Below are 24,711 nucleotides of genomic sequence, written 5' to 3'. Positions count from 1 at the left end.
GTTCGAGTTTCGTGGGTTTAATAGCGGCCGGCTGGGATTACATCACAGTGGGGTATCAATACAAAACGCGTTCTCAGCAACCCTGCAACGCGTTTTTGGAAAGATCAGACATATGATGTAAAGCCTCTCTGTTCAGGTTTTTAACTCCTACAAGAGAGAAAAAAACTAAGTGAAATTGCTTCTCAGGCAGAGGTAATAAAGTTGACTCAGTGGAGTCATATGGACGAACAACACTCTCTTACACAGTTGACTCTCAAGATGATTTGATGATTGCCTGCCTTCTTAGTGATGCTAAAACTTTTGCCAATGAAACATCGATAGCTGTGTGACAGATAGATGAAAAAGCTGACAACCCATACGACAGTTTGAAGAGCCAACACGCTTTGAATACAGCTAGATATACCGCACATGTAAGGCAAAATCGAGAGGTGGGCCTAGATTTGACTTATCTATCATGAAATCTCGACTGATACATAGGCATCAATGAAAATAAGAAGATAGCTTCTTTGTTCATTCTTTCAAAGATCGTAACGGTTACCTAGGAGTAAATGAGAGATACAATGCAGGCGCCACCATGGCCACATTATCAATAGTATCCTCCTCAAACGTATCCCCGCCCATCCCCAAAGGAAGCGTAACATCATACTGCAAAAAGATCCGGCTAAGCACCATCCTACACTCCATCATGGCAAGACCCCTCCCAGGACACGACCACGTCCCCCGGCTAAACGCAATCCAGGGAACGCTATCAGTCGAGCAGTTCTCCCACCTCTCCGGTCGAAAAGCGAGCGGCTCCTCCCAGTATCGCGGATCTCGCTGTATCGTATAAGGGGGAACCGAGGCGATTGTTCCACCAGGGATAAATTCGCCGTCAAGCATGATGCCTTGCGGGGGCAGGTCTCGGGGCATTCCTGCTGCCGCCGTGGGCCTCAATCGTAGCGACTCGTAAACGATCCAGTCGAGATAGGGAATTGCCTTTGCCTTTTCATATGTCCAGTCGCTGATTCCTCCTGGGAACTGCTGCTGAACTTCGGCTAGTAGGCGCTCGTAGGTGTGGGGGTTGGTTAATAAGAGATGAAACCTGACAAAAATCCACATGTTGGTCAAAAGGAACCCTAAGTCAAATCCTGAGGAAATTATTTAGAAAAGACTTACGCGCTTGTCAATATTCCAGAAGTTGTGTCACTATAAAATATCAGCATTTCCCACTCTTATGTAGATGTAGATGAAGGGATATTTATTATGACACACCTGCCAGCTATAATCAAAAGACGAGAATCTTCTTGAACGGCCCGTTCTGAAGGTGGTGCCGCAGGGTCCCCTTTGTCCATGGCCTTTAGCAACCATGACATGACATCTTGTGGCTCCTTTTCCTTCTCGCTGGCAAGTACCTAAGCCCAGATGGTGATCAGTATCAGTACACAAAATCTGTCAAAGAAGGATGAAGAAATAGACCCACACTTCGCTTCTCGTTGAGTTGTTCATGGCACCAAATAGAGAAACGACTTAGGCTATTCAATCCCGGCGTTGAGCCAACCATGTACAGCATCCACGGAATGGTAGTCAGCAGTCCGATAAACCACATAGTATCGTGGACACCCTTGATGGCAGGATGAATGTTTGTCGACTCCAGCATATTGAAATTTTTGGAGAATCCTGTGAGCAACCTCTTAGTGTACTGAAATGCATGAACCAATTAGACCAACCACTTACCAACATCTGCCATGACATCAAAGCTAAAATACATAAAGTACTTTGTCATATCGACCGGGACGCCATTTGTCTCCTCGATTTTAGATAGTAGAAGTTCAACTTTTGATTGCACACGCGACTCATACACATCCAACGCTTTTCAAAGCAGGTCAGCATAGTTATCGATGGGAGATGAGAATTGTTTTCCCGTCTTCGTACCTCTAGACCCCAGAGCCTTTTCCCAAACCTTCTTTCGTAGCTTATGCGCTGCTGAATCCCGTGTATTGATCAGCGAGGACTTGGATGGGTGTCTCGACGTCTGCGAATACCACGGCGGTCTCGACGTTTGTGAGTGGGCCGCGTAAAGGGAACGAATGGCAGAGGGACGGTTGATGGATAGTTCGCGAGGTCCTTTTCAATCATGGGTTAGTATAGGTAATTTGATCTTGGTAGAGGTATGTCGTGCTACCCACCCACTCGTACAATATCTCCGTACTTTTGATGGAGCTTCTGTATATCTTCGTAACCCTTTTGGCTCTGAATCATCTTGCCCATTGCATGAAACCGGGAGACTCTGGCCCAAAACGGACCGGGAAACTTTTGCAAAGGATGGAAGAATGCTCTATACACAAAGATACTAGTGAAAACTCCAACGTTGTATGTCGTTGCAACCAAGGCGGTCTGTAGCAAGGCCGCTCCAAACTGATAGCCTCCGATTCGGATATAGCCTCCAGTAATAGCAGCTATCGTTGCTATATAGATGAATAGCAATCGCCACAAATGGGTGTCGATTTCAACCGGCCGAAAGACAGCATGATGCGAGGCAACGCCAGCAATCAACGAAAGACCGACCGTGACCTGCCACGACGACGGCACAGCAGGGAAGAGGGCATCGCCAAGGCCTTCCAATTCCAACGGTTGAGCCATTCTTCTTCAGATGGGAGCACAAAAGATGTTCAACAAGCAAAGAAGCTCACAGCGATCCTGTGCTTCCGCAGAAGAGGGGGTGGCTTCCGCCATGATCCGTACTTTATGCTTCATTCCTTAAATAGCGCTGCCTGTTACTCCGCACCCGAGTGTGGTTCTGCAGATACGTTTGCTAACATGCTTACTGCTATACAGCGCATAATGCAATCTCGATCTGTTTCTCGGGCCCGGATTCGCCTCGGATTGGACCGATCCGGCATGCAAGACCGAGACGTACGATCGTTTTACGGGCGACTTGCTGCGGACTTATGCATCTAATCGTTCACCGCTGCTGGGGGAATCCGCCGCTGGAGAAATTCTATGGGGATGGGGGAACAAACACCTACCTTGCTTGCTTCGCCTGCCTTGCTTGCCTTGCCAGCCTCGGCAACTCATCTGCTATACCATGACCTAACAACATATTGCCAAGTAGATACATGTATGCATTGCGACATGACTGATCTATATTACAGCACCATCGTCTCTTGTTCGGGGTTGGGATTGGACCGGCCGCAGGCTTTAACCCACACAAAATACGACCCTGGAGGGCGATTTCATGGGCGATCTTCCCGCTTATTGGACGTTTGCCGACCGATGCACCCAAATATGCGGAAGCGAGTCCTGTTAGAAATGTCCGATAAGCGATTCGGATCGATCAAGCCATGGAGCGCCCGAGTCATGTTTACGCCATCGCCTACATCAAGTCTAGTGATTTCGCGAATTGGCAATAGTTTGAAGCGCAGCGGCTGCAACGCAAGTCAATTTATATTGTGGCTTATTCCAACTAGTTCATCGTATATACGCCGGAATGAGCGTGTTAGTATTGAGCGGCGGGTGGGAAAAAAAGGCCTTGGCGGTGACATGAGTTGATGGGATAGAGAGGCCAATGTCTCAGTTTAGTCTCACCAATGCCAATGTAGTTGACAAACATAGGTGTGTCTAGATATAGATACACATGTATTAGATAAACTCGAAGATAATTGTTACCCAGACGTTGATCATGGTGCAGTTGCCATGCCTTTGAACATGCAGCTAAATGGAGCTGCAACGTACCAAACAAATCGTGCGTCAGCATTCTCCAATGATGGGAATTCTTCCACGTAATTTATGTACATCTAGCAGATGAAATTAAAGGCAAATGCTAGCATTTATTGAAAAGTGATATACTTGCTACGCCTTGGAGTAGTGACGAAGTTGCATGGAGCGATTGCTCATCAACATCCTTCAACAACGTAAATCCTCCACCGCTGTTAAAGAGAACCAAAATCTCATCCACATCTCCTACATTCACTCATTCATTCAATAGTTTTTGCATGATTCTAGTTCAGTACGATGCATCAATCAACACATTACCCAAACTCTGCAACCGCACAAGAGAAAAAAAAAACGCGCCAAATCTTCCGCAGAGCAACTCCCCCTAGCTTCTACCCTACATATTCTCAAGACAATAATTCGCAAACCAACAACGCCTCATGATTCCTTTCCATATAAAAAAGTAAATTTCAGCTCCCTTTTCATATGCACGCATAATATCGAGTTCTTCAACACGTCAATCTTTGCGTTCAAATGGTCTCCCTAAGTCTTTGTCTCCATCTCAATAGTTCACTTCTCCAGATTTCCACGCAACTGACCACCCCACATTCATCAGCATACTATAAACTTCCCTTAAACAAGAACACCTTACTACTTTGAACTACCTTCAGTCCTTCAAGTTTTCTGGCGTGTCAAGCATAAAGTCAATACCTCTCAACAGTACTCGTTGACGCACCCCCTAAACTCCTAACAGTTCTACCTACCGACGAAGGAGTCGAGATTCGATAAAACTTCAAGGACTTCGGATACAATGGTATCAATAGATCCATCAATCTCGTTTGTCAATACAAGTCCGATTTGTTAATTAGCTTCTCGAAACTGCAAGATGATAGTGTCATGCAGTACATCGTTCGCAATCAAGCAGATCAAATCCTAAACTCAGCCATCGGAACATTCTCCAGATAAAGATGGTTCAATACAACAGGAAGAGCATGAAAGCAGCCACAGTCGATGCATCAAGTCTACGAATCCACCTCCAGGCTCTCCCTTCTACAGGCCGATATCCCCCCAACCACCAGCAACTTACCGCAACATCCTCCCAATCAAGCCCATACCAAGACAACATCTCTACATATACGAAGCACATGCACACATCTTACGTGTCAGTCAACCCATCAAACCTATCACGAACCAAAAACAAAAAAGCACTAGCCAAAAGCACAAATATACTCTGTGCTCTGCATAGCCCTGCATCCCGTACCACTCACCAACAGTCATGTCTCAGACGCACGTCCCAGCCTCTCTCGCATCGCCACCACAAAAATAGAAACCTGCATCCCCCAATCCCCATCCAGAGCCTCGGATTCACCAAGAGGGGCGTGTGGCTATAGCGTTTCAGCGCTGCATCAATGGTGCTTACGTATGGCCCTCGGGACACGGCTGGGAAAGGGGGAGGGCGAATAGAAATCTTGGGGCCATCGCCAAGGACTCATCGTAGAAACCATCGATGCAGTATTTCGTACATTAGGTGAATTCGCACATCGATCCGCAGACCAATTATACGTACGAGATCATCCTCGTGAACTCCCTAGGGCTTGGTCCGAGACATCAAGGGAGTCGAATCAGAGGCGCTATATATGGGTCTAGGCGTTTCGCATGTTGAGACGGCGTCGGAGTAATGAGGCGATAAAGTGACACTCCCGCTCCGATTGTAGCACCTGGACGTGTCATGGAAGCCATCGGTGAGATAGCTGCAGTGTTGGGGCTTCTTTGCAAGACATATGCACACCTGCTGTCTCGGCTCGAGATGACACAACACAGCCTGGCGGTAGTGCCGGTTGTCGCAGCGAATACTATGGAGGTGCAAATGGCCAAGGGAAGCCGTGGGAGCGGCCGTCCATGTGAGTAGTATTCTCAGCTGTGGCTTGCACGCCACCTGCAGCATGAAGGAGTCCAGCAAGACCAGCCGTGTTGCCCGCCCAGGGGAACACGGGATCGACCAACTCATCAGCGCCATCCATCTGTAAGGGGGGGAAACACTGTGACTGTTGCCACAGCCGACGGACACCAGTTCATCGCCGGGCTGAGCCCCTAGACGACCCTGATTTCAATGGGAATAGGGAGATGTAGATGCTCGCGGCCTCGTGCAAAATGCATGGATTCCACATAGGAATAGACGTTCTCCGGCAAGGCAAAAGTTCATCTCGTACTCTTCATTTGCCTTGGTCGCAGAAAGGGCGTAGTCAATTCGGAAGGAGGAGCTTTGACTCGTATTTTTTTTCTCGCTACCGTGCTGCATGTAGAGCCCGTCCGGGCGCCTCGACCTTGAAAGTCATTCCTGTTGCTCGTATGCAGACTGGTGACTTGACTTCGCACGGACAATAGGCGGGAAAAAACGGCTCAGGAACGTGATCTGAGTCGAGATCCTTGTTGATTGGCAGTCAGCGTAGACGCCTCGAGAAGGAAGAAGGAGAGAGAGAATAGAATAGAGTTTGAGCCGTGCAGCTGAAGCTTCCGATCCCATCTGCCCTCGTCAACCAAAGATGAACGGTCGTCTCAGAAGTCCATCCCCTGCAAGGGTAATAACACTGTATGTAACACATGGTAATGTCGGTGTTGTGCAAGTCGTACAGACTATAGACGAGGCACAGCACTATTAGTGCACTCCACACTGAATTTCCGTCCACAAGCAGCATTGGGGCCGTGTCATGTCCACCAGTCCGGCAAGGATATTGGCTTCTCGGGCCAATTCTTGTAGCGTCCAATTGCAACCGTGACAGCAACGGGCTGCATCAGGTAAAGCATGTTCAATCTCCGAGAGTCAAATGGTTTCTCTGTAATGGTTGCCGGCAGTGCAAATATGACGATCAAGTCGCCATGTGCTAGGAGAAGTATGTTAAGAATAGCAACATGAAGAGCATTGGCCACGAGGAGAGCCCTCGCAGCATCGCATCTTTGTCCCTCACGGCTCGAAATGCAGATCCTGCGAAGACGGACCCAAACGAGGACAAGCTCAAGCCGCCAACCAACGTGTAGCGTGAAGCACTTTTGCGTCTCGTACCCAGTAAGATTGCTGTTGGTGAGAGCGAGAACAATACCACCTACTGTACGAGTAATACCAGTCGCTGCTTGGACAGGCCCGGAAATGATGCCGCGCCGTGGACTCGCCCACAATAAAAAAAAAAAAAAAAAACCAAACCCTGCAGCTTCCAAGAGTGCATCGTCTCTGGATCTAGAGTCAAAGAGTCAGTTGGCTGGTTCGGAGCATTACCCGACTCCGGCTGCACGCGGGTGGCCTGACTTTGACCAACACTGAGACTCAAAAGAGACAGGGAGGCATGACTCCGTACACGAAGTAGCATCTCGGCAAGATGGAGAGAGAGGGGCATTGGGCACGGCGGCATCTCTGAAGCAAAACGTGAGAACAAGCTCTCATCGGCTGTTTTTCTGATCTGCGGCACTCGCCAATTCGATGGATGGCATGGCACGGCAAGGATCCAAGCAAGTCACGACTACCCACACGGGTCCTGTGTCATGGCCTCATGCCAGACTGGGGGCTTTCCTCCGTGGCACGGCAGAAGGAAGAGAGAGAGCCAATTCTCGTCAACGGAAGTCCTCCGTTACTGTGTGTACCACCAGATCTGACTACCTGAATGTACCGAGTAGGTAGTACCAGTGGACTCGCTGGACTGGACAGGGCCCGCATGAAATCATCTCTTGTTCTGGGCCGGTATGCACGCGGTAGGAGAGCATAATTTGGATCAGATTGCGATCGGTGTCCGACCATCCCTTACAGTTTACCGCCAAACGGCGTAGAGATTGGTGGCGTTTGTGCCGCCCCTATTAACGGAAAGTCAATAACAAGATGCCGTAGCATTGCTCTGCAGAGAGAGCGCGTCCTGCTCTGCCCCCAATATCACATGGTGAAAAGGGATTTACATGCGCACGCTATTGGCCTCGGCACGGCGCGCTCGACAAAGGTGAAGCTGTACCAACTGGGCTAGTGGAACGAGAGGGGGGAGTGTGTGCAAAGCGTGTGAGTGAGGAGGAGGAGGAGCGAAGCATGGCGGACCAGGGGGGAGAGGAGAGGGAGAGCAGAAGCAACGAGAAGGACAAAAAAACTTGGTTGGCGCTGGCTGGCTGCATGCTGGCCCGCAATAGTATTGACATGTTGGAGATTGGCTGGGAAGCCAAGTTGCCAAAAAGCCAGGGCTAGAGCAAACTAGCCGATGGGCCGTGGACCATATGGAGATCCCATCGGATCAGGCGCCTGGGATAAGCAACTGGCGTCAGGGGGTGAAGCTGCGGGGGAAATTGCGTCGAGGAGCGATGGATGGGAGAGCGATTCAGGCCATGTCTCCCAAGCGCTGGCTGACCCTCCCTGTTCCCCGGACTTTTCGAGCCCGATTCGCTCTGCTCGACTGTTAGCGAGGGTCATGGTTGACCAGGACCGGGTCCGGGACCGGGGATGGGATAGGCCGGGGACTTGTGTAGAGGAGCTTTTGGCGAAGCGAACAGTCGAGTCGAGTCGAGTCGAGTTGATTGTTGCGAGCCGGCCTGTGGGTTTGGAAGAGGAAAGGCGGCGAGCTTGGCCAACTTTTTTGCAACCGTCGACGGACCTGGTCTGGGTCGAGGAGCAGCAGCAGTAGCAGCAGCAGGGCTAGCAGACTATTGCTGATGAGCTCAGCTCATGCGGGCTTTCGAGGTCCTGTTCCTGCATCAGGCGGTTTCTGGCTTTCCCGTTTCCCTCTTGTCATAGACGCTCAAAAGTCGAGTCCTTTTTGTCCATCCGTTTCCCGTCCGTGTCTGAGCCAAGCGTCACTTGGTGGAGCCGCCAACCCCCATTCCAAGCCGCTCAAGCCTATTGTTCGCCTCGTTTCGAAAGCCTCCCTGTGCTGCTGTGCCAGAGCTAGCTTCTCGAACCTTGGCGGAAAGTCGGGCTTGTGGATGGAATGGGCAGAGCGAGGTCCGGCGATCGCTGATTTCTGCCAGGAGCCAGGAGGGCGCGCCGCATCAATTTCTCCGCCAGTTCGTAGCGCTCTTTTGCTTTTGGGGAGGACAAAACAGGCTGAAGACGGCCGTGTGTGTGTGCCTGCAGAATCGAGCAAAGCGCAGGCTGGGGGGGTGACTCAAGGCGGCATAGCCCGGGGCAGGTATTGTGCTGGTAGCCTGATGACGCTCGCCGAGCATATTTCCGGCACGTCGTGGTGACATGATGCTGACGAAAAGAATGAACCTGATGTTTTCCACGGATCGGCCAAGAGGGTTGAGATCCGCATTCTGCGCATAAGGTACCTGCCCTGTACATGGGCGGTGGGGGCCGCCGGGGGGGGGGGGGGGGGGCTTACGGGGCCTGGTGGTCGCTGTAACGGTTTGCCACAGGCCGTCAAGGGACGCTGTGGCCACTGAAGGGCGACGCCTTGGACGAAGGAATTACAGCGCCGTAGCAGGCCGTTGGTAGCTGGGGGGGAGTAACGTGAAGTCATCAAATGGCCAGCAAATTCGGCCGAACCTAAACCGAAGTTGGAATGGTCCTTTGGCACCTCGTTCTTTTTCTCGAGAAGCCGTGCTGTGTTGAGACTGAAATTCTTGGATGTCGGCCAGTCCAACAAACAATGGCAGCACTGGCCGCTGGGAGGTCAATTGTCACAAAACACTCGCATTGACCTGTGATGCCATCAATGACATGGCCCGTGAAATAGAGTCGCAGCCCCAGCCACAGCGCGAATGCAAGGTTACGTGCGCCTTTGCAACAGTGAGTGACTGACTGCCCACTCACACACACACCACACACGACGGAGGCAAAAAGACGGCCGCAGCAGCTGCAGCTGGCCAACCACAGCTGCACATGAAAACCCCAGATCTGGGACTGCAAAAGTCGAGAGGCAGGGTGCTGGACTCTTCTCTTTGGGGGCTGGGCCAATGGCAGTGATGCGTGCCGACGAAGAAGAACAATTGGATCTGGTGAAGCTGGAGCCTCTGTCGATTTGATCAACTGGCAATTTCCGCCACGAGGCCAATGGGGGAGAGCAGCTGCTGGGCAAACTGGATCCGTCGGGCCGTCGTGCGGGCATCCCCGTTGCTCGTTCATTGCAGCAGAGAGACTTCTTTTTGCATTGACGGGGAAGCGTAAAGGCCCCAATCCGCGGGCAACGGCTGTATGGCCGGGTGTGATGTGAGCATTCACATGTTTTCCTGGGGCATGTATGTAACATTGTAACCTCACCTGTGCCAACTGGAAACTGGCCCTCGTAAAGTCGGCACAATTGATGCTGCAGCTCGAGTAACAGGTACCGCTGCGTGCGTTGCCGGCTGCTGTCGATGCCAGGTTACCGTTACAGCGCGTGTCCGAGCAGAGCTGCAGTCATCCCCATCCCCATCCCCCATACAAAAGCCAAGGCCCGTCGATCGCTGGGTTGCCCGGCTCGGCCGTGTGTAGCAGATGAGGTTAGGCCACAGTCCATCCCAGCCAGCCCCCCCTGTTTCCGGACGAGGTTCAGGTTGGCTTGCCACGCTCCAATCTTCACTAACACGTCTGCCTGCTTTGCTGGAGCACGGAGGTCGCAGTGACTGGCCTTCCGCTGGCAGCCATGGCCAACGACCAAGTCACTGGCACTTTGTAGCCCCTGTAACGAATGGCCCGTGGCACAGCACCCACTCTGCGTGGCTGCCCAGAGCAGAAGTCGCGCTCCGGAGTGTACTAAGTTCTGGTGTGTATGTTTTGTCCAAGCTGGCGCCACAGGTACTTGTCCCGCCGGTAGACGCAGCATCGAGCCACGGCGACGAGCGCACCGCCAGGACTGGCCGCGAGGTACTTGTCACCGCGGTACTGCTCGAGACGCCTCAATCCATATGGTACCAACTTTACTCTGTACAGCCAACTCCATCAACAACAAGCAAGGAAATCGAATTGCAAGAGCCAAAAAAAAAAAAAAAAAAACCTTGACGACCTTGTTCGCCCTTTCGGCCCTGCTAGGTACCTCCAAGCAAGTACTCGTAGGCCGTGCTAGCCTTGTCCTTTCATTTTGCACACCCCGGCCCGACGATCGAAGGGGAGGGGCGTGAGGCCCCCAGCTGAGACCAAAGGAGCCACAGGCGGCTTGCACAGGCTAAGCAACTAAGGCAAGGCAAGGGAAGCTCAAGCCAAGGTTGGTTGGACTTGGACTTGGACTTGGACTTGGACTTGACGGGAGAGAAAGAAGGACGGAAGCTCGTCCACAAACACAAAACATACATAAAGAGGCTTCCCTCCATCTCCGAAGCCTCTCTTCTCCTTTTCTTCTTCTTCTTCTCCATCCACTCGCTCGCTTTCACAAGTCCAGCTACATTCGTTGTCTGAACACTAAACCAAAAAAACTCACAAAAAAACAACTTGATACACACCCCCCCCAAAACACCACTTTAATACCGACATCATGAAGGCCGCTTTCGTTGCTGTTGCTTTCGCCGCTCTGGCTTCGGCTCAGACCCGCGCTGATATCCCCTCGTGCGCTCTGCCCTGCCTCGACGACGCCGTCAAGGCCAACACCAAGTGCTCCACCACCGACTACGCCTGCATCTGCAAGGACTTCGACGCCGTCCAGGCCCAGGCCACTTCTTGTGTCATCAGCAAGTGCGGCGCTGACGTTGCCATCAGTATGTTTCCTCTGGTCCTCCTGAAACCGAGTCCAAAGGAGCTTTGTTTACTAACCAATTCGCTACAGGCAAGGTCCTGCCCGCTACCCAGGCTCTTTGCGCCGCCGCCGGCTCTGGCTCTTCTTCTGCTGCCAACACCACTCCCGCCCAGCAGACCACCTCTGCCGCTGAGACTTCTGCTGCCCAGTCCTCTGCCGCCAGCGCTCCCCCCAGCTCTGCTCCCGCCTCGACCACCATTGTCGAGACCACCACTGCTGTCGAGACCACCACCGCTGTCCAGACCACCACTGCTGTCCAGACCACTGTTGTTCCCGTCGGCACTGGCACTGGCGTTCCTCCTCCCGCTGGCAACAAGACCACCACCGGTGCTCCCACTGCCCCCACCAACGGTGCTTCCACCATCCTGCCCGGCCTCGCCTTCATCGCCGCTCTCTGCGCCTTTGCCCTGTAAGGGGTTTGACCGGGAACGACGAGATGGGAGAGGTGACGATGTTTGGAGGATTTGGGACTACGGAAACGGTTTGGCGAGACGGAAGGATTACTACCACGGTGTGATGAACATATGAGCTGGACCCCCAGACGACTTTTTTGTTGGCTTTGGATCGTGCGCCCTTTCGAGGGAGTGTAATACACAAAATATACCAGATTACTGGCTTTAATGCTAATGTCTTCGGACGACCTTTTACGATTATAAACAAGCATTTTGCGCGTTTTCCATTGTGACTTTAAAGTGATGTTTACGACTGTTTTCTAGTGAATTCTCGACTGAGATCGATTGTAGAAATCAATGCCTTTGAATATCGATGTTTTGACAGCATCAGGATTGGAGCTGAACTGAGCTGTGCTGCTGCTTACCGCTCTGCCGCTCTACTGCAAAGTGCGGGCTGTCGCTGGAGACACCTTCAGGCTGTACCAAGATGTACTTGACCCCCGGTACCTCTACTTCCGCTCAAGCAAGCAAGAACCTGCTGAGACCCGCTGAATCCGAGCTTCCGCGAGCGACGTGCATCCAATGGATGGTTTTGCTCTCCATCGTTGACTAAGAGAAAATGGCCCTGGTCCTGGCTAAGCGTCTGGTACCACCGAGGATGCCATTCAGGTGAAGATACATACTGTACATCCCAAGTACGGAGTCTAGTTTCAAGTAGTATGTACCTCGGAGCTACCAACCGCGGCAGCCTTTTCCCAGCTGTAGCACTTGTACTGTACTCGTACGTTGCGGAAGGAGCTGGGTCGGGTTTCCGGTGGCTCCGCTGGCTTGGATTTTATGGCTGAGGGGCGTATACTTGTATACTGGACGAGTACATGGTACATGGTTTACGTTTCTTTTTGTGCCAGTTTTTTGGTGGAGTTGCTTTTACATGTTTGTTTTGGTTTTTTCTTCTTTCCCTTGCCTTGCCTTGCCTTGCTCCCCTGTCTTTTTGGGACGGGGACGAGGTGTTATTTGTGGGGATGGGAGGAGTTGGGAAGGTGGAGAAGGACTTGCTGCAAAGGGAAGGGAAGAAAAAAAAAACAAGTTGACATGGGATGGGTTAGGTAGAGAGAGTAGGAAAGAAGAGGAGAAATGATGCTGGGGGTTTTTTGTGTGTGAACCAATGGATGAGGTTTTTTTGGGGGGTTGGACGGATACAGCATGGTTCTCCGGGGTTGTACGCGGGTAGAAGGGAAGTTGGGCGTGGCATGTATGTAGGAAGGATGGGAGAGAAGAAAGAGAGTTGGGATTAGGCTTTTGACGTGGCACTATGTTGTTGAGCTAGATGAGTGTGTATTTTGTTTTTAATTTCCAGTGGTGGTGTTTTATGTACATTTGTATGTAGTAGATGATGAGGATGAAGAGCAAAGACAGAAGGAGGAGAGGGACGCGCAAGATGAGACAGATGGGAATAATGGCTGGCTGGCTGGCTGCAGGTCGGTGGTTGGCAGCTCCAGCACCACCTGTTGCAGAGGACGATGGATCATGACCTGGCGCTAAAGACGGCATTTTGGAGACACGAAAGTTGGGTTGCAGCAACAAGAAAGGATGGATGGATGTGGTGCTCAGTTGTTGGACTCGACGTCGTGTAAAGACAGAGACTGGATCATCCCACCCAGCTTACATGTCACAGACTGTCAATATCTTACTCTCTGGATTCCCTCGAGAGTTACCCAATTCGGGCACTTTGCAAGAAGGATTACGGCCAGCACCTCGTCATCCATCAAAATTCCTGCCCTCGTACATGCTGTAATACAACCCTCCCCTCTCCCCTCCCATCCATCCATCACAGATCAACCCTTGAAAATCCGGGGAGGTCATGCAGGCAAACAAAAGACAAACAAAATCCTCGACGAGAAAATAAAAACAGAAAAAAAGTGTGGCGGAGGCGCACACACACGCAGGCGTTTATACGCACTTTGCATAACGTACTGGGCTCACCACCAAGCGTTAGTGGCGCCGTGGCTTGCGACGGAGGGTGGCATTCCTTCGTATTTTTGGCGGACTTGAGGCTAGTTTGCTTTTTTGTCTTCTTCTTTTCTATTTGTGTGCTTAAAATAGGATTTGGAGGGTGCGGGAAGGGAGGAGAAGAAAAAAAAGAAGGAGGAAAAGCTGGGGAATGTTGATGAGCTGGGATGGGCCAATTCGCGCCCTTTGAAATCGCAATTTGGCGGGTTTTACGTGAGATGTGTAGGGATTGTTGTAGAGAAGTTGATGGTGCCGAGTTTTTCGATTTATCGTGTTTGTTTGTTGCGCATTTTGCCTGGATGAGGTTATACGAGGTACGGAGCGGTACGTACCTCGTGCCTTGCCGGCTTTTGTGTGGATGGGGTGTGGAGGAGTGGGGCGGGATTATGACGCGGCTTGTGCATGATTTGTGCATTGATGGTGCATTGAGTGGGGAAGCATGTGCATAAAGCTGCATAAAGTCACTTGATGAGTGTGACGGTGACAAACTGCAGTGACAACTACAGTACAGTACTTTTGACTCAACTGGGAAATACCGTAAGAATAAAGAAGAAGCAAAAAGAGAAGAGGAAAAAAAGGCCGAAAAGTGTATTCTCCATGATGGGTGATGCTAAGACACATTGAGTAATTCCCTGCGTTGTGGCTACCAGGTAGTGACATGCGCCTCACCACCAGCTTTAACACCAGGTTCAACACCAGCGGCAAAAAATTGTTCTTTCTGCCTTCTACTGTCTCTTATTAGCCCGTTCTGTGTCCAAGTCGCACCGAGGCGCATTCCAGAGAACACGCCACGCCTATTAACTAACATTTTGACTTGCACACATCGGCACAAGTATATGTAAACTCGTACGAGTACTACGTCCCTCAAGGCAGCCCCCGTACGTACAACGCCAACAGCCAGCCCAAAAAGCCAAAAAAATAATAACTCACAGACGGATCACCGGCAGAGGCGACAAGAATCAAATAGCTTCAACATGCCCATCCCAATAGATCCATTGCCCAATTCCGGATCTGCTCCCCTTCGGCGAACAAAATGACGTCGCGAAACATCGCCCTCTCGGCCAATCATGATGGCGAAGTCGCCCGTTTACGGGCACCTTTGGAGGGGGGGATTATACACGGAAAACTCTCCACGTCAGACGGACAGGATTCATAGGCAGCCGGGGCATTTTTTCTAGCCTTGGTTTTTTTTTTTTAAATTCTCCTTTTAATTACTCTTTCTCCGAGTGTGTGGGACGCTGCAGCTCTTGGGGGGTCCTTGGCACGGCATATGTCAGTGTCAGGAGGGTGATCGACGACGCTTGTCTGCAGGGGCCGCCTTCACAATGTGTACGAGTACTTGCTGCGAACATGACGATTCACGGGGAGTCTTTGGTTGTCAAAGATGGGGGGCAGTCTCGGATTGGCCGGTCACAAGCATCTACAGTATGCTGATGCTGTGCGCGTGTAGTGCAAGCAGGGCGTTGTGCTCCCCCGTTATCCATTTATCGTCACTCACAGAAAAAAAACTCCCAATCCATCTCACGGGAACACAGAATGGGACCCAAAACAAGGCAATACCGAGATACAGTGACGTCAGGACCCATGACCGGGCAGATTGACGTCTTACTTGCCCCCCAGCTGAATTTGGATTGAGTCCCCCAGTCATCCTAAAAAATGCCTTTCAGCAAGCCCTTTTACCAGCAAAAAGGTTTCCTTCACGAGCTTCTCATTGGTTATGTAAGTCTTCCCAGCTTTGCTTCGGCTCGTGCGGGATCTCGGGAAAAGAGGCTTCAAGCCATGAAGCTTGAAACCACCAGGCTTCCCATGATCACGGGCTGATACAATGACTTCATCCGTTTCACATCGTGCTGCTGTCGTTTCTATCGTCACCCTCCTCATGCTGCCGGCCTCGCACCTTGAGTGTCTTCTCAAGGTCAAAAGTCAAAACAAAATGGTATTATCACGACAGGGAACCCCCGTCTCCGGTCTCGTGTCTCCGTAGGCCCGCGCCGTTCGTGCCCACCATCTCCGTAACCGTGTGGTCAATCGGGATGGTCGCGGCGGCCCACAAAGCCGGTTGCACACTACTCTCGCTGTTCCACAGTCGGTGCCAATGAACGACTGTTATAAGTAATCATTTAGAACGCATTTTCTCCAGGTTGGTAAACATGGGCCCAGTTTCTATGACAATGGGCCTGGGAATGACCCATTGAACTTAAAATGATGGTCCCTGAGTCGAAATCAACGTCGAACTACTCTTTATAGCCCACAACAAAGTGAACTAACGGCTAGACATTTCATCCTTTACACTACAAATAGCTCCCAATTCTCTTTAAGATGCTGTCACAGATAATGGAGTTCAGATTTTACTCATAACGTCTCCAGGTCGCATGGCCGCAGTCTTTTGAGTCTGCCGATCATCTCCTCTAAAACCTCGGGAGAAACTCCACCGAGGGAACTGCATGAATCGCTATCTAGGTGCTGGCCCTATAACTTCTTTTCTTTATAGTTTATGCCAATAATATCTCTGCCGTCGGTACAACCACTCTCTTCACCGGCCGGCTTCTCACCTCGGTCTTCTCCTCATATCCAAATGCCAACCCGATCAGAATCTCCTCAGACCACTTAGCACCCATAAAAGTCACTCCAAAAGGAATCCCCGGCCCCGTTTCCACCAACTCACCATCCTCGTGCACCGGCTCCGTGTCCGAGTGATGCCCCATCGGCACCGTAATGGCCGGGGCTCCTATCACGGCGGCCCACACCGCAGCTATGCTTGTGGGCATCACCACCGCGGTCAGGTTATGCTTGGCCAGGACTCCTGGGAGACCGCCCGGGCCACCAAGTTCCTGGAGACGCTCGTAAGCCGGTTGGAATCTCGGATCAGTATTGCCCCACCCCTGCTCAAAGATGATGTCGTCCCAGATGCCCGTGTCGCGCTGCGGATACGTCTCTAGCGGGTGTTTCTGCGTCTGCTCGCGTATGTCGGCGAGAGTGTGAATGTTGTTTGGATTCGAGGTCAGCTGAGCGAGATAGGACGCAACGTTGGCGTAAAAGTCTGCCCCCATAATCATCTTTTCGGCGTCGCGGATGTCCTTTAATGGTGAATCAAAGTTGGCTTCGACGATGGTTGCGCCGGCGGCCTCCAGGATGGCGAGCGTCTCTCTAAAGACTTGGACTTCTGAGGCGATATGTGCGTATTTTTCTAGGCCTTGCTCGATGGCTTTCCAGGGCACGCCGATTCGGGATCCTGGCAGCATGTTTTTGCATGCGGCGAGGTAGTCTGGTATGCGAGGGATTGCGGCCGTGTACTTGTCATGGGGATCTTCTCCCGCGATGGCCTGTAATAGATACGCTGCGTCCTTGACTGTCCTTGCTATGGGCCCAACAGTATCTTGATGCTCCGAGATTGGAACAACAAGAGCCCTGGATGTTAGTCCAACGGTAGGTTTGATTCCCACAACACTACTTCTCTGTGCCGGACAGACAATCGATCCATCCGTCTCGGTGCCAAGCGCTGCCCATGCGAGGCCCAGGTCAGCAGCTACTGCGCTACCACTGGAGCTTCCAGAGGGATGCTGTTTGGTGTGATATGGAGCGAGTGTCTGGCCCCCGTGAGATGACCAGCCGTTGATGCTGTAGTCGCGAGCGCGGTAGTTGGCCCACTGAGACATGTTGGTTTTACCTAGGATCACGGCTCCCGCTTTACGAAGCTTCTGTGCGACAAAGGCATCTCGAGGGACAGTGGCGCCTATGAGAAGCTGCGAGCCGGCTACATAAACCATGAGAAACAGTCAAAGCGACTTTGGGGTACAGTTAGGAAGGTAAACCTGTTGTGTCCATCTTGTCATGTGTGGCAATGTTGTTCTTGATCAGGACTGGGATTCCATGAAGCGGGCTGTCCTCTGTGAGCTCGAGTCTGGTAAACATGTAATTTTGGTGGATTTACCCTCGAATAGAGCCAGCGGCCCTCTCCTCGTCGAAGCTCTTGGCAATGTCGAGCGCATCGGGGTTTGTTTCGACGACGGCGTGAACTCCCTCGTTTACTTGCTTAATACGCGCGAGATATGCCTTGTGGTGATGAGCGACAGGTTCTTTGACAAAGTGAAATCATTTTTACATACTTTTGTGAGCTCAACACTGGTGAAATGCCTGCCTTTTAGGCCATCGGCGAGCTGGTCGAGCGTTGCATCAAGGAGGCTAGGTATCGGCCCCGATGAGTCACTGAGACGTAGTTAGACTATTGCCTCTCAGAGACTTGGATAAACGAATTACACATGGCCAGTGTCTGGTTGGAAATCCCCCATTTTGCTCGGCTCAAGCAGGTGAATTGAGATGCAAAAGCTTTCTTGTCGTGACTTTTGATCCTGTGAGTGACAGTGGCTTGGAGTTGAATGCGGGGCATGACAAAAGTGCCATTCATTGCCTGCCGGCGGCTGACACGATGGCTCCGCTGATAGATTGAGGCTAGGAATTTGAGTAAATAGTTGAATGGGTATGTTTATGCCATTAGAGAAATTCATTTAATACAGAGAGTTTGAGGAATCTGCATGTTGAATGCAGTTCCCCAAGGGCCTAGTCTTTAACGTTTTGCTCCTCTATCAAGCAGCAGCTGTACAATATGCTCATGCCCTTTAGATGCTGCAGCCTGAAGTACAGTTCCATAAATCTTCCCCCAAGTTCCCATCTTTATTCCCTTTGCAAGAAGCATCTCCTGAATCTTTGTTTTGCCAACGTCATCAGAGCCGTCAGTGAGTAAGTATCCGGGACCTATAAGCCCTCGGGCGTTGATATTTGCTCCCTTCTCAAGAAGCATCTCCACAACATCTGTGTTCCCCTTCATTGCTGCTCCGTGAAGTGCACTACCAAAAATTCCTCCCCAGTCGTTAACTCTCGCTCCCTTATTAAGCAGCACATTGACCATCTTGGCGTGTCCTCCTACTGCTGCGCATTCAAGCGGGCTGCCGAAAAGTCCTCGAACATGTATGTTCGGCCCCTCATCAAGAAGCAACCCCATAACCTCCATGTGTGTTTCTAATGCTGCGCATGCAAGCGGGCTGCCGAGAACTCCCCGAGTATCAATCTTTGCTCCCCTCTCAAGAAGCAACTGCACAACCTCTATGTGTCCTTCTGCCGCTGCGCATGTAAGCGCGCTGCCGAATACTCCCCGAGTATCAATGTTCGCTCCCTTCTCAAGAAGCAACTGCACAACCTCTATGTTTCCTTCTGACGCTGCACATGTAAGCGCGCTGCCGAAAAGTCCTCGAGTATCAATCTTTGCTCCCCTCTCAAGAAGCATTTGCACGATATCTTCAGACCCTTCTTTAGCTGCTACGCAGAGAACGTTACCCACGAGTCCTAGAGCATTGACCTTTGCCCCCTTATCGAGCACCATGGCTATGATATCTTCATTACCAGTTTCTACTGCGTGATGAAGCACACTGCCTTTGGAAATTCTTTCGAAGATATCAAGTGTGGCCCCCTTGTCAATCAGCATGGCTAGAATCCTTCCGTTGCCCTTCTTGAATGCTCTATATAGCGTTGTATGGCCACGGGGTTTTCCATGAGGATCGATTTTGGCTCCCTTGCTAAGCAGCGTTTTGACAATCCCTTCCCTTTCAAACTCTATAGCCGCTTGAAGCGCAGTCCCACAAGGTACTCCTTCAGCATTAATGTCAGCTCCCCTATCGAGTAGACTCACTACCAGCTTGGGGAGCCCACTAGCTGCCAGGATCTGCAGTAAGTTGAGAGGCATGCGCCTTTGACCGTAATTCACGAAAAATTTATGAAAATGCTCTATCCGCTTAAAAACGGTGTCGTACTCTAAAGTCCGTAGTAACTCAGATTGGCCCACCGATGTCGCTTCTTCGGCATGGGCAAACAGATAGCGAGACGCGTATTTGAGGAAAGGGAAGCGAGACTTTGTTTCTTCAACGTTTTGAAGTTCTAGCGATTCCATCATTAAGTATGCCATACAGCAATCCTTGAGGCGATCATGGCTTTTAGCGATGGGATCTGGTGAAAGCCTCGGGTCTAGTTTTTGTAACCTCCTGTTACGAAGTAGAAAGTCGTTGACGGATCCATGAATAAACTGCACTGTTTTCCTTTCGCCTTCTTGCGTCCCAGCAAGCTTTGCGTCTTCTTCCGTCTCGTAAAGCTCTTCGTCTTCTTCCGTCTCGTAAAGCGCTTCGTCACGGTATATTTTCCGAATTTTTACCCTTCGGAAACCTCTTCCGGACCTATAAATAAGCCGAGATGTGTCATTTTGCCTTTTGCGGATTTCAATAAGCCCCCTGGATGAACTGATGATGCGTCGTCGGATGATATCGCCAGTTACCTGCAAAGGATTCCATTCGCCCAATGCTTTGCTATTGGTGCCAGCGACAATAGCAAAGAATAACTCCTCTGGTGTGAATGGTCGTTTTGCCAACAAGACGCACTGCAAAATCAAGATAGTCTCATCCTTGTCAGGATTGTCCCTATCAAGCAGCATCGCAAACATTTCCTCCAATTCGTTTGGGATTTCGTCTAACATGTCTTTCATAGCCTCAACTCTGCCATCTTCATATGCCCTATTCAGTAACCTGATGACGAGCACAACCCACATAAAAATACCAGACGACCTTTTTCTGATCGCTTCTTCAACCTCTTGGTCTTTTTTCGTCAAGTTGGAAGAGATATACTTGATAATGTCTTCATCGTGCTTTTTTTCCTTCTCCAAAACCAGTTCTTGATATTTTGCGCAGCGGATGGATGGGAAGTGACGGCTTGATAGACAAATATTGAGCAGAAGACCAGCATCTGTCGCATTCTTGATCAGAAGCTGGAGAAATTCTGCGACGTTCTGCACGTCGTATTCGCTGCACTCGTCTAACGCGTCTATTATGAAAAGGAGCGGTCCCGGCTGGCATTTTGGTATCTCCGATAGGAAGAAGCTTTTAAGCTCTGGCTCACGCCACTCCCAGTCCCCCGAGCTGTGATCTTGCTGTTTTTGGCGATAAATTGGAAGAAGCTGGTCATATAAACGAGGCTCATGCGAGAGTAGTTGAAATAGTAAAGAGCGTAGCATACCCAGAGGTGTTTGCTCTAGTTTGGTCCCTCGAGCGTTAAAGAAGTATGCCGCGATAGTATATTTTCGTTTAGTTTGGCAGTATTCCAAAATATGCTTCATCAATGTCGATTTTCCAGTGCCAGGGTTTCCTTTGATCCAAAGCAATCCATTATCGTGTTGAGCATGCTCATACCAATTCTGAAACACTGGCATATGAAAAATCCACTCGCAGGTACCTTGCTGTACCGGAAAGATATTCTGCAGGCGGGCGTCAAGATCGCGGAAGCTGAGAGAGCGCCGACAGTCTATGCAAAGTCAGTTTTGAATCTCTTCTAGAGGTTAATTAACTGACCCATCCTCTCTTTCTCTTCCAACTGAGCTTGTACTGCAGGGGACGGTGTGCTTTCGCGGGAGACCGCTGCGTTCTATTAGCTTGAACCATGAGAGGAAGAGGTTCCGGAACTCACTTGTCCGGCTACTAAAGAAGATATTTAGAAATCCTTGGTTTATTCGGATGTTGTCCCCAAAAGTAGATCCACTGATGTTCGCAGAGTGTGCTGGCGCACGGGTTGCACCCATTCGGTGCCCTGCGTCATCGGTCATTGTTCAAGTGCTCGGGGTAACGGAGTCGGAGGTGATGATGAAAGATGGAAATGCGTCAGATATGTTGCAATGGAGGGCATCGGGCTATTTAGGCATCAAAAGGGGGAGTGTCAGGTACATGTAGGTTATGTAGGTAGTATTCAGCCTTATTTACGCAGGCCAATCGCGCGAATCCATTGCACGTGGCTACATTCAAAGATTTGCTTTGGAAAGGCTGCCTAAAACATGGAGCGCGGAGGACCGCAATATGCCTTGAGATGTAATGTCTATACCGTTTATAACGTTTGTTGGCCGTGTTCAATCTCCTTCACCCACTCGTACACCCTTTTCGCAATTACCCAGCTTGTGTCTAGGTTGCAACAAATTAGCATCTTTTACATGTATGTTGAAAAGCACAGCCTAACGGACAAAACTCACGCTCCTTGACGCAAAATGCATGCGGAATATCTCCCTCGTCAACTAGTATCTTGGTGTGTTCCTTTTCGCTCTTCCTCTTCTCGATAAACGCATCTCGGACATGGTTCGCCACCCAGTGGTCGTTTTTGCCGTAAAAAATGAAGAACTTTGGAATCTGTTGCTGTGGTGTCTCGGCGCCGCCTTGAGACTCTCCATTCGCAGAAACCTTGCTTTTACCGTGGTAGTAATTGTAACTGTTAACGTCTCCGTCTTCAACTGTCGTCTCCCAGAGCTCTTCCTCCCACTTTTCCTCGCAAATGGTGCGCATCTCTGAGAGGCCTAGGTGAATCGCCTGCCAAACGCCACCTTGACTCTTGAGCCACCTCGCCGTCACCTCTGCAGTCTGAGGCGTGAAGCCCAAGACATGTCGGATGATCCACAAGACACACGCATAAGGAATACAATTAAGGATGAATTTCGCCAGATGATGTGCGTTGTTTTCCAGCCCGGGGATGCTCATTAGCAGACCAACATTCCTCCCTTTGGGCGAGTTGGCAATGTGGGTGAGAGTTGGAAACAGCAAGAAGCCGTGCCGGAGGTTGAGATGCGGCGCTCGAGATGGATCCTGCATGTGCCGATGAAAGATTTCGACTGAAATGTACGCGCCTACCGAGTGGCCCATGAGGACGACAAAGTCATACGGCCGCGCTGCCTCTCCCTCTTGGCCCTCAGCGCCAGCTTCGTCGGGAATGACGGTCCTGGATGCGACATCGCGATACATGCCGTCGATCTGGCCGTCGAGATCCCATGGCTCGTTGCTGGCGCTAAACGGCTCATGCTCGTCATCACTGAAGCCCAGTAAATTGCGCCCGTATATGTCATAGGCAGTTCCGCCTGAGCCTTCATCTTCCGCATCGAGCATCCCGCGCAAGCAATCTAGGAAGACGGCGTAGTAATTGACGAGTCCTGGGTTGCCGCAGATGAAGTAGATGAGGCCGTGTCTCTGGTACGGACGGACGCCTCTTTGTCGTGGTTTGGCGAGGAGTGAGATGGCGGGAGCCATTTTGGCTGGTGGTTGTTGAGGATTATTAGCAAAGTCTTGGTATCCTCATGGGCTCTATTAGCGATCTATAGCCGGTTAAGTACTGAAGTTGATGATGATGAAGAGCGATTTGCATTGGATGTACAGAGTTGAAGCTTTGGAATGAATGACGACGGCAGCTAACGTTGGTAACAGCCCGCAGTGGGTCAATGCCGAGACTCTAAGCACATCATGTAGATGCGCTGAATTGAATCCATCGCAATGAACTATGTAGTGCCCTCCATACGGGTAGACTCTGCCTCATCAGAGTCATCGTCGCTAGAAGAGAGCTAATAATTGATTGTAACTCCAAATACATCTCTTACCGATGGAAACGCACATGGGTAAGAAGTACCTATGCATCATACGTGAATTCATCGAATCCTCTGAGGACGGGCTTCCTCTCCTTACCAGGGCGCATTCACAGCCTGACGGGATGCGTTATAAGTCCTGGATTGTCCACTATTTCGGCGCACCATAATTCTTCCGTCATTTTCCTACGTCTCTCTCTTTTCAAACAATTACTAGAAAGATATTAGATTCTTTTTACAGCCACTTCTGTCCATTTCGTCAGGTATGGGGACAGTTGGGGGAGGGCTTCTGAGGAGCTGAGGGGCGCATCTAATATTGCCATTACACACTTCTAACCGATTCTCTCTAGCCACTTGATAGCAGTAAACCACTCTGCCTAGACACCAGGCATCGAAAGTCTTGGATATTCGCATTAACAACAGTTATCTGAGCTTATCACATCCGATGCATTTAATGCTGAGGTAAACGATCATCAAACCATTCGGGAGCGGCTTGGTGTCGTGACTGAACTATAGCGTCGGACCAAGATATAACCATCACACTCTCAGAAGTGTTTGGTCGAAGGTTGGGCCATTGCCCCTCCACGAGTTTATAATTGCCCTCCAGCAACAGCCATCCCAATACCCTTAAAGCGATTTGTTCTCTCCATGAAGCATCTTGCCAGAGGATATTGCAAGTTCATCTCGGTTTATTGAAGAGATATGATCCGGAGTATCTTGGAGTACAAAAGTGCTTTGCTTTGAGCCACCTTTGAGGTTTCCCCCTCTTTGACGCTTATGTTACAAACGTGTGAAGTTTATAACGGCATCATGACCTCCTCCTTGAACCAACAAATGAAAGAGGCTCTTGATCAAGGAACTTCAACAAAGTTTCACCCTCTGCTACGTCAAGTTTCTTCTTCTGATGTTTAGTTTGGCCAGTATTTTGAGGATCACTCCGATAGTTCTTTCGGGGCCAATTCATTACAAGATCCAAGTGTTCCGTTTCATGATACCGGAGACACAGCTGCTATCTCTGCACTTTGGCCCAAATCGTATACAGTTAATTCTATGTATCCAGTACCGTGAATGGCAGAAATACCTTTCAACAATGCAGCAAACCTCTCAGCAGCTCAGCGATACTTCCATGAATAAAGCCTTAGAGGAAACGCTTGGGGAAAAAGACGGATGCCTGAAGACGGCTTTGGTAGTATCTTGTAGAATGACAAACCCAAAACACAAAGACCGAAAATTGAAAAGAAAAGGGTACCCAAGAGAAAATTAGAGATGTGTAGTCGCATCATTTTTATATTGAGACGAGAGCGGCTTAGAAAGGCCGTGTTGTTGTTCGGCCTAATTGGGAGAGGATGGTATCATTACAATAGGGCACCAATTGCCATCTGGAGCGTCTGCGACACAGAACTCTTTTTATATGCATGATTAGTTAGAGAAGCTTGTGTGTAGTAACTAGGATTTATTAGACAGGCCTTGTGATATCCGAATATCTCGTCGCTTTGGCTTATAGAATTACCACCTTCTTACA

General features: G+C 50.3%; 5 protein-coding genes across 5 annotated transcripts; 2 read left to right on the top strand and 3 right to left on the bottom strand.

Moving 5' to 3' along the window:
* Nucleotides 1-534: 534 nt before the first annotated feature.
* On the bottom strand, nt 535-2,619 carry Triagg1_2154 (uncharacterized protein; the record flags this gene model as incomplete). Its single annotated transcript, XM_062896304.1, has 7 exons — nt 535-1,081; nt 1,156-1,185; nt 1,252-1,391; nt 1,460-1,656; nt 1,714-1,848; nt 1,912-2,103; nt 2,166-2,619. The coding sequence occupies 7 exons, from the start codon at nt 2,617-2,619 to the stop codon at nt 535-537; spliced, it is 1,695 nt and encodes a 564-aa protein (XP_062759010.1).
* A 5,300-nt stretch (nt 2,620-7,919) lies between these two features.
* Nucleotides 7,920-8,339, top strand: Triagg1_2153 (uncharacterized protein; the record flags this gene model as incomplete). Its single annotated transcript, XM_062896303.1, has 1 exon — nt 7,920-8,339. One exon carries the CDS (start codon nt 7,920-7,922, stop codon nt 8,337-8,339), a length of 420 nt encoding a protein of 139 aa, XP_062759009.1.
* Nucleotides 8,340-11,105: 2,766 nt separating this feature from the next.
* Triagg1_2152 (uncharacterized protein) lies at nt 11,106-11,776 on the top strand (the record flags this gene model as incomplete). Its single annotated transcript, XM_062896302.1, has 2 exons — nt 11,106-11,325; nt 11,394-11,776. The coding sequence occupies 2 exons, from the start codon at nt 11,106-11,108 to the stop codon at nt 11,774-11,776; spliced, it is 603 nt and encodes a 200-aa protein (XP_062759008.1).
* A 4,481-nt stretch (nt 11,777-16,257) lies between these two features.
* Nucleotides 16,258-18,054, bottom strand: Triagg1_2151 (uncharacterized protein; the record flags this gene model as incomplete). The annotated part of the gene is made up of 5 exons (XM_062896301.1): nt 16,258-17,519; nt 17,578-17,645; nt 17,697-17,818; nt 17,872-17,971; nt 18,023-18,054. The coding sequence occupies 5 exons, from the start codon at nt 18,052-18,054 to the stop codon at nt 16,258-16,260; spliced, it is 1,584 nt and encodes a 527-aa protein (XP_062759007.1).
* Nucleotides 18,055-18,329: 275 nt separating this feature from the next.
* Triagg1_2150 (uncharacterized protein) lies at nt 18,330-22,860 on the bottom strand (the record flags this gene model as incomplete). The annotated part of the gene is made up of 4 exons (XM_062896300.1): nt 18,330-21,103; nt 21,151-21,216; nt 21,266-21,385; nt 21,819-22,860. The coding sequence occupies 4 exons, from the start codon at nt 22,858-22,860 to the stop codon at nt 18,330-18,332; spliced, it is 4,002 nt and encodes a 1,333-aa protein (XP_062759006.1).
* Nucleotides 22,861-24,711: the final 1,851 nt, after the last annotated feature.

The sequence above is a fragment of the Trichoderma aggressivum genome (assembly GCF_033847375.1).
Source record: "Trichoderma aggressivum f. europaeum strain CBS 100526 chromosome Unknown scaffold_005, whole genome shotgun sequence".
NCBI lineage: Eukaryota > Fungi > Ascomycota > Sordariomycetes > Hypocreales > Hypocreaceae > Trichoderma > Trichoderma aggressivum.
This window is presented reverse-complemented; position numbering and strand designations above follow the sequence as displayed.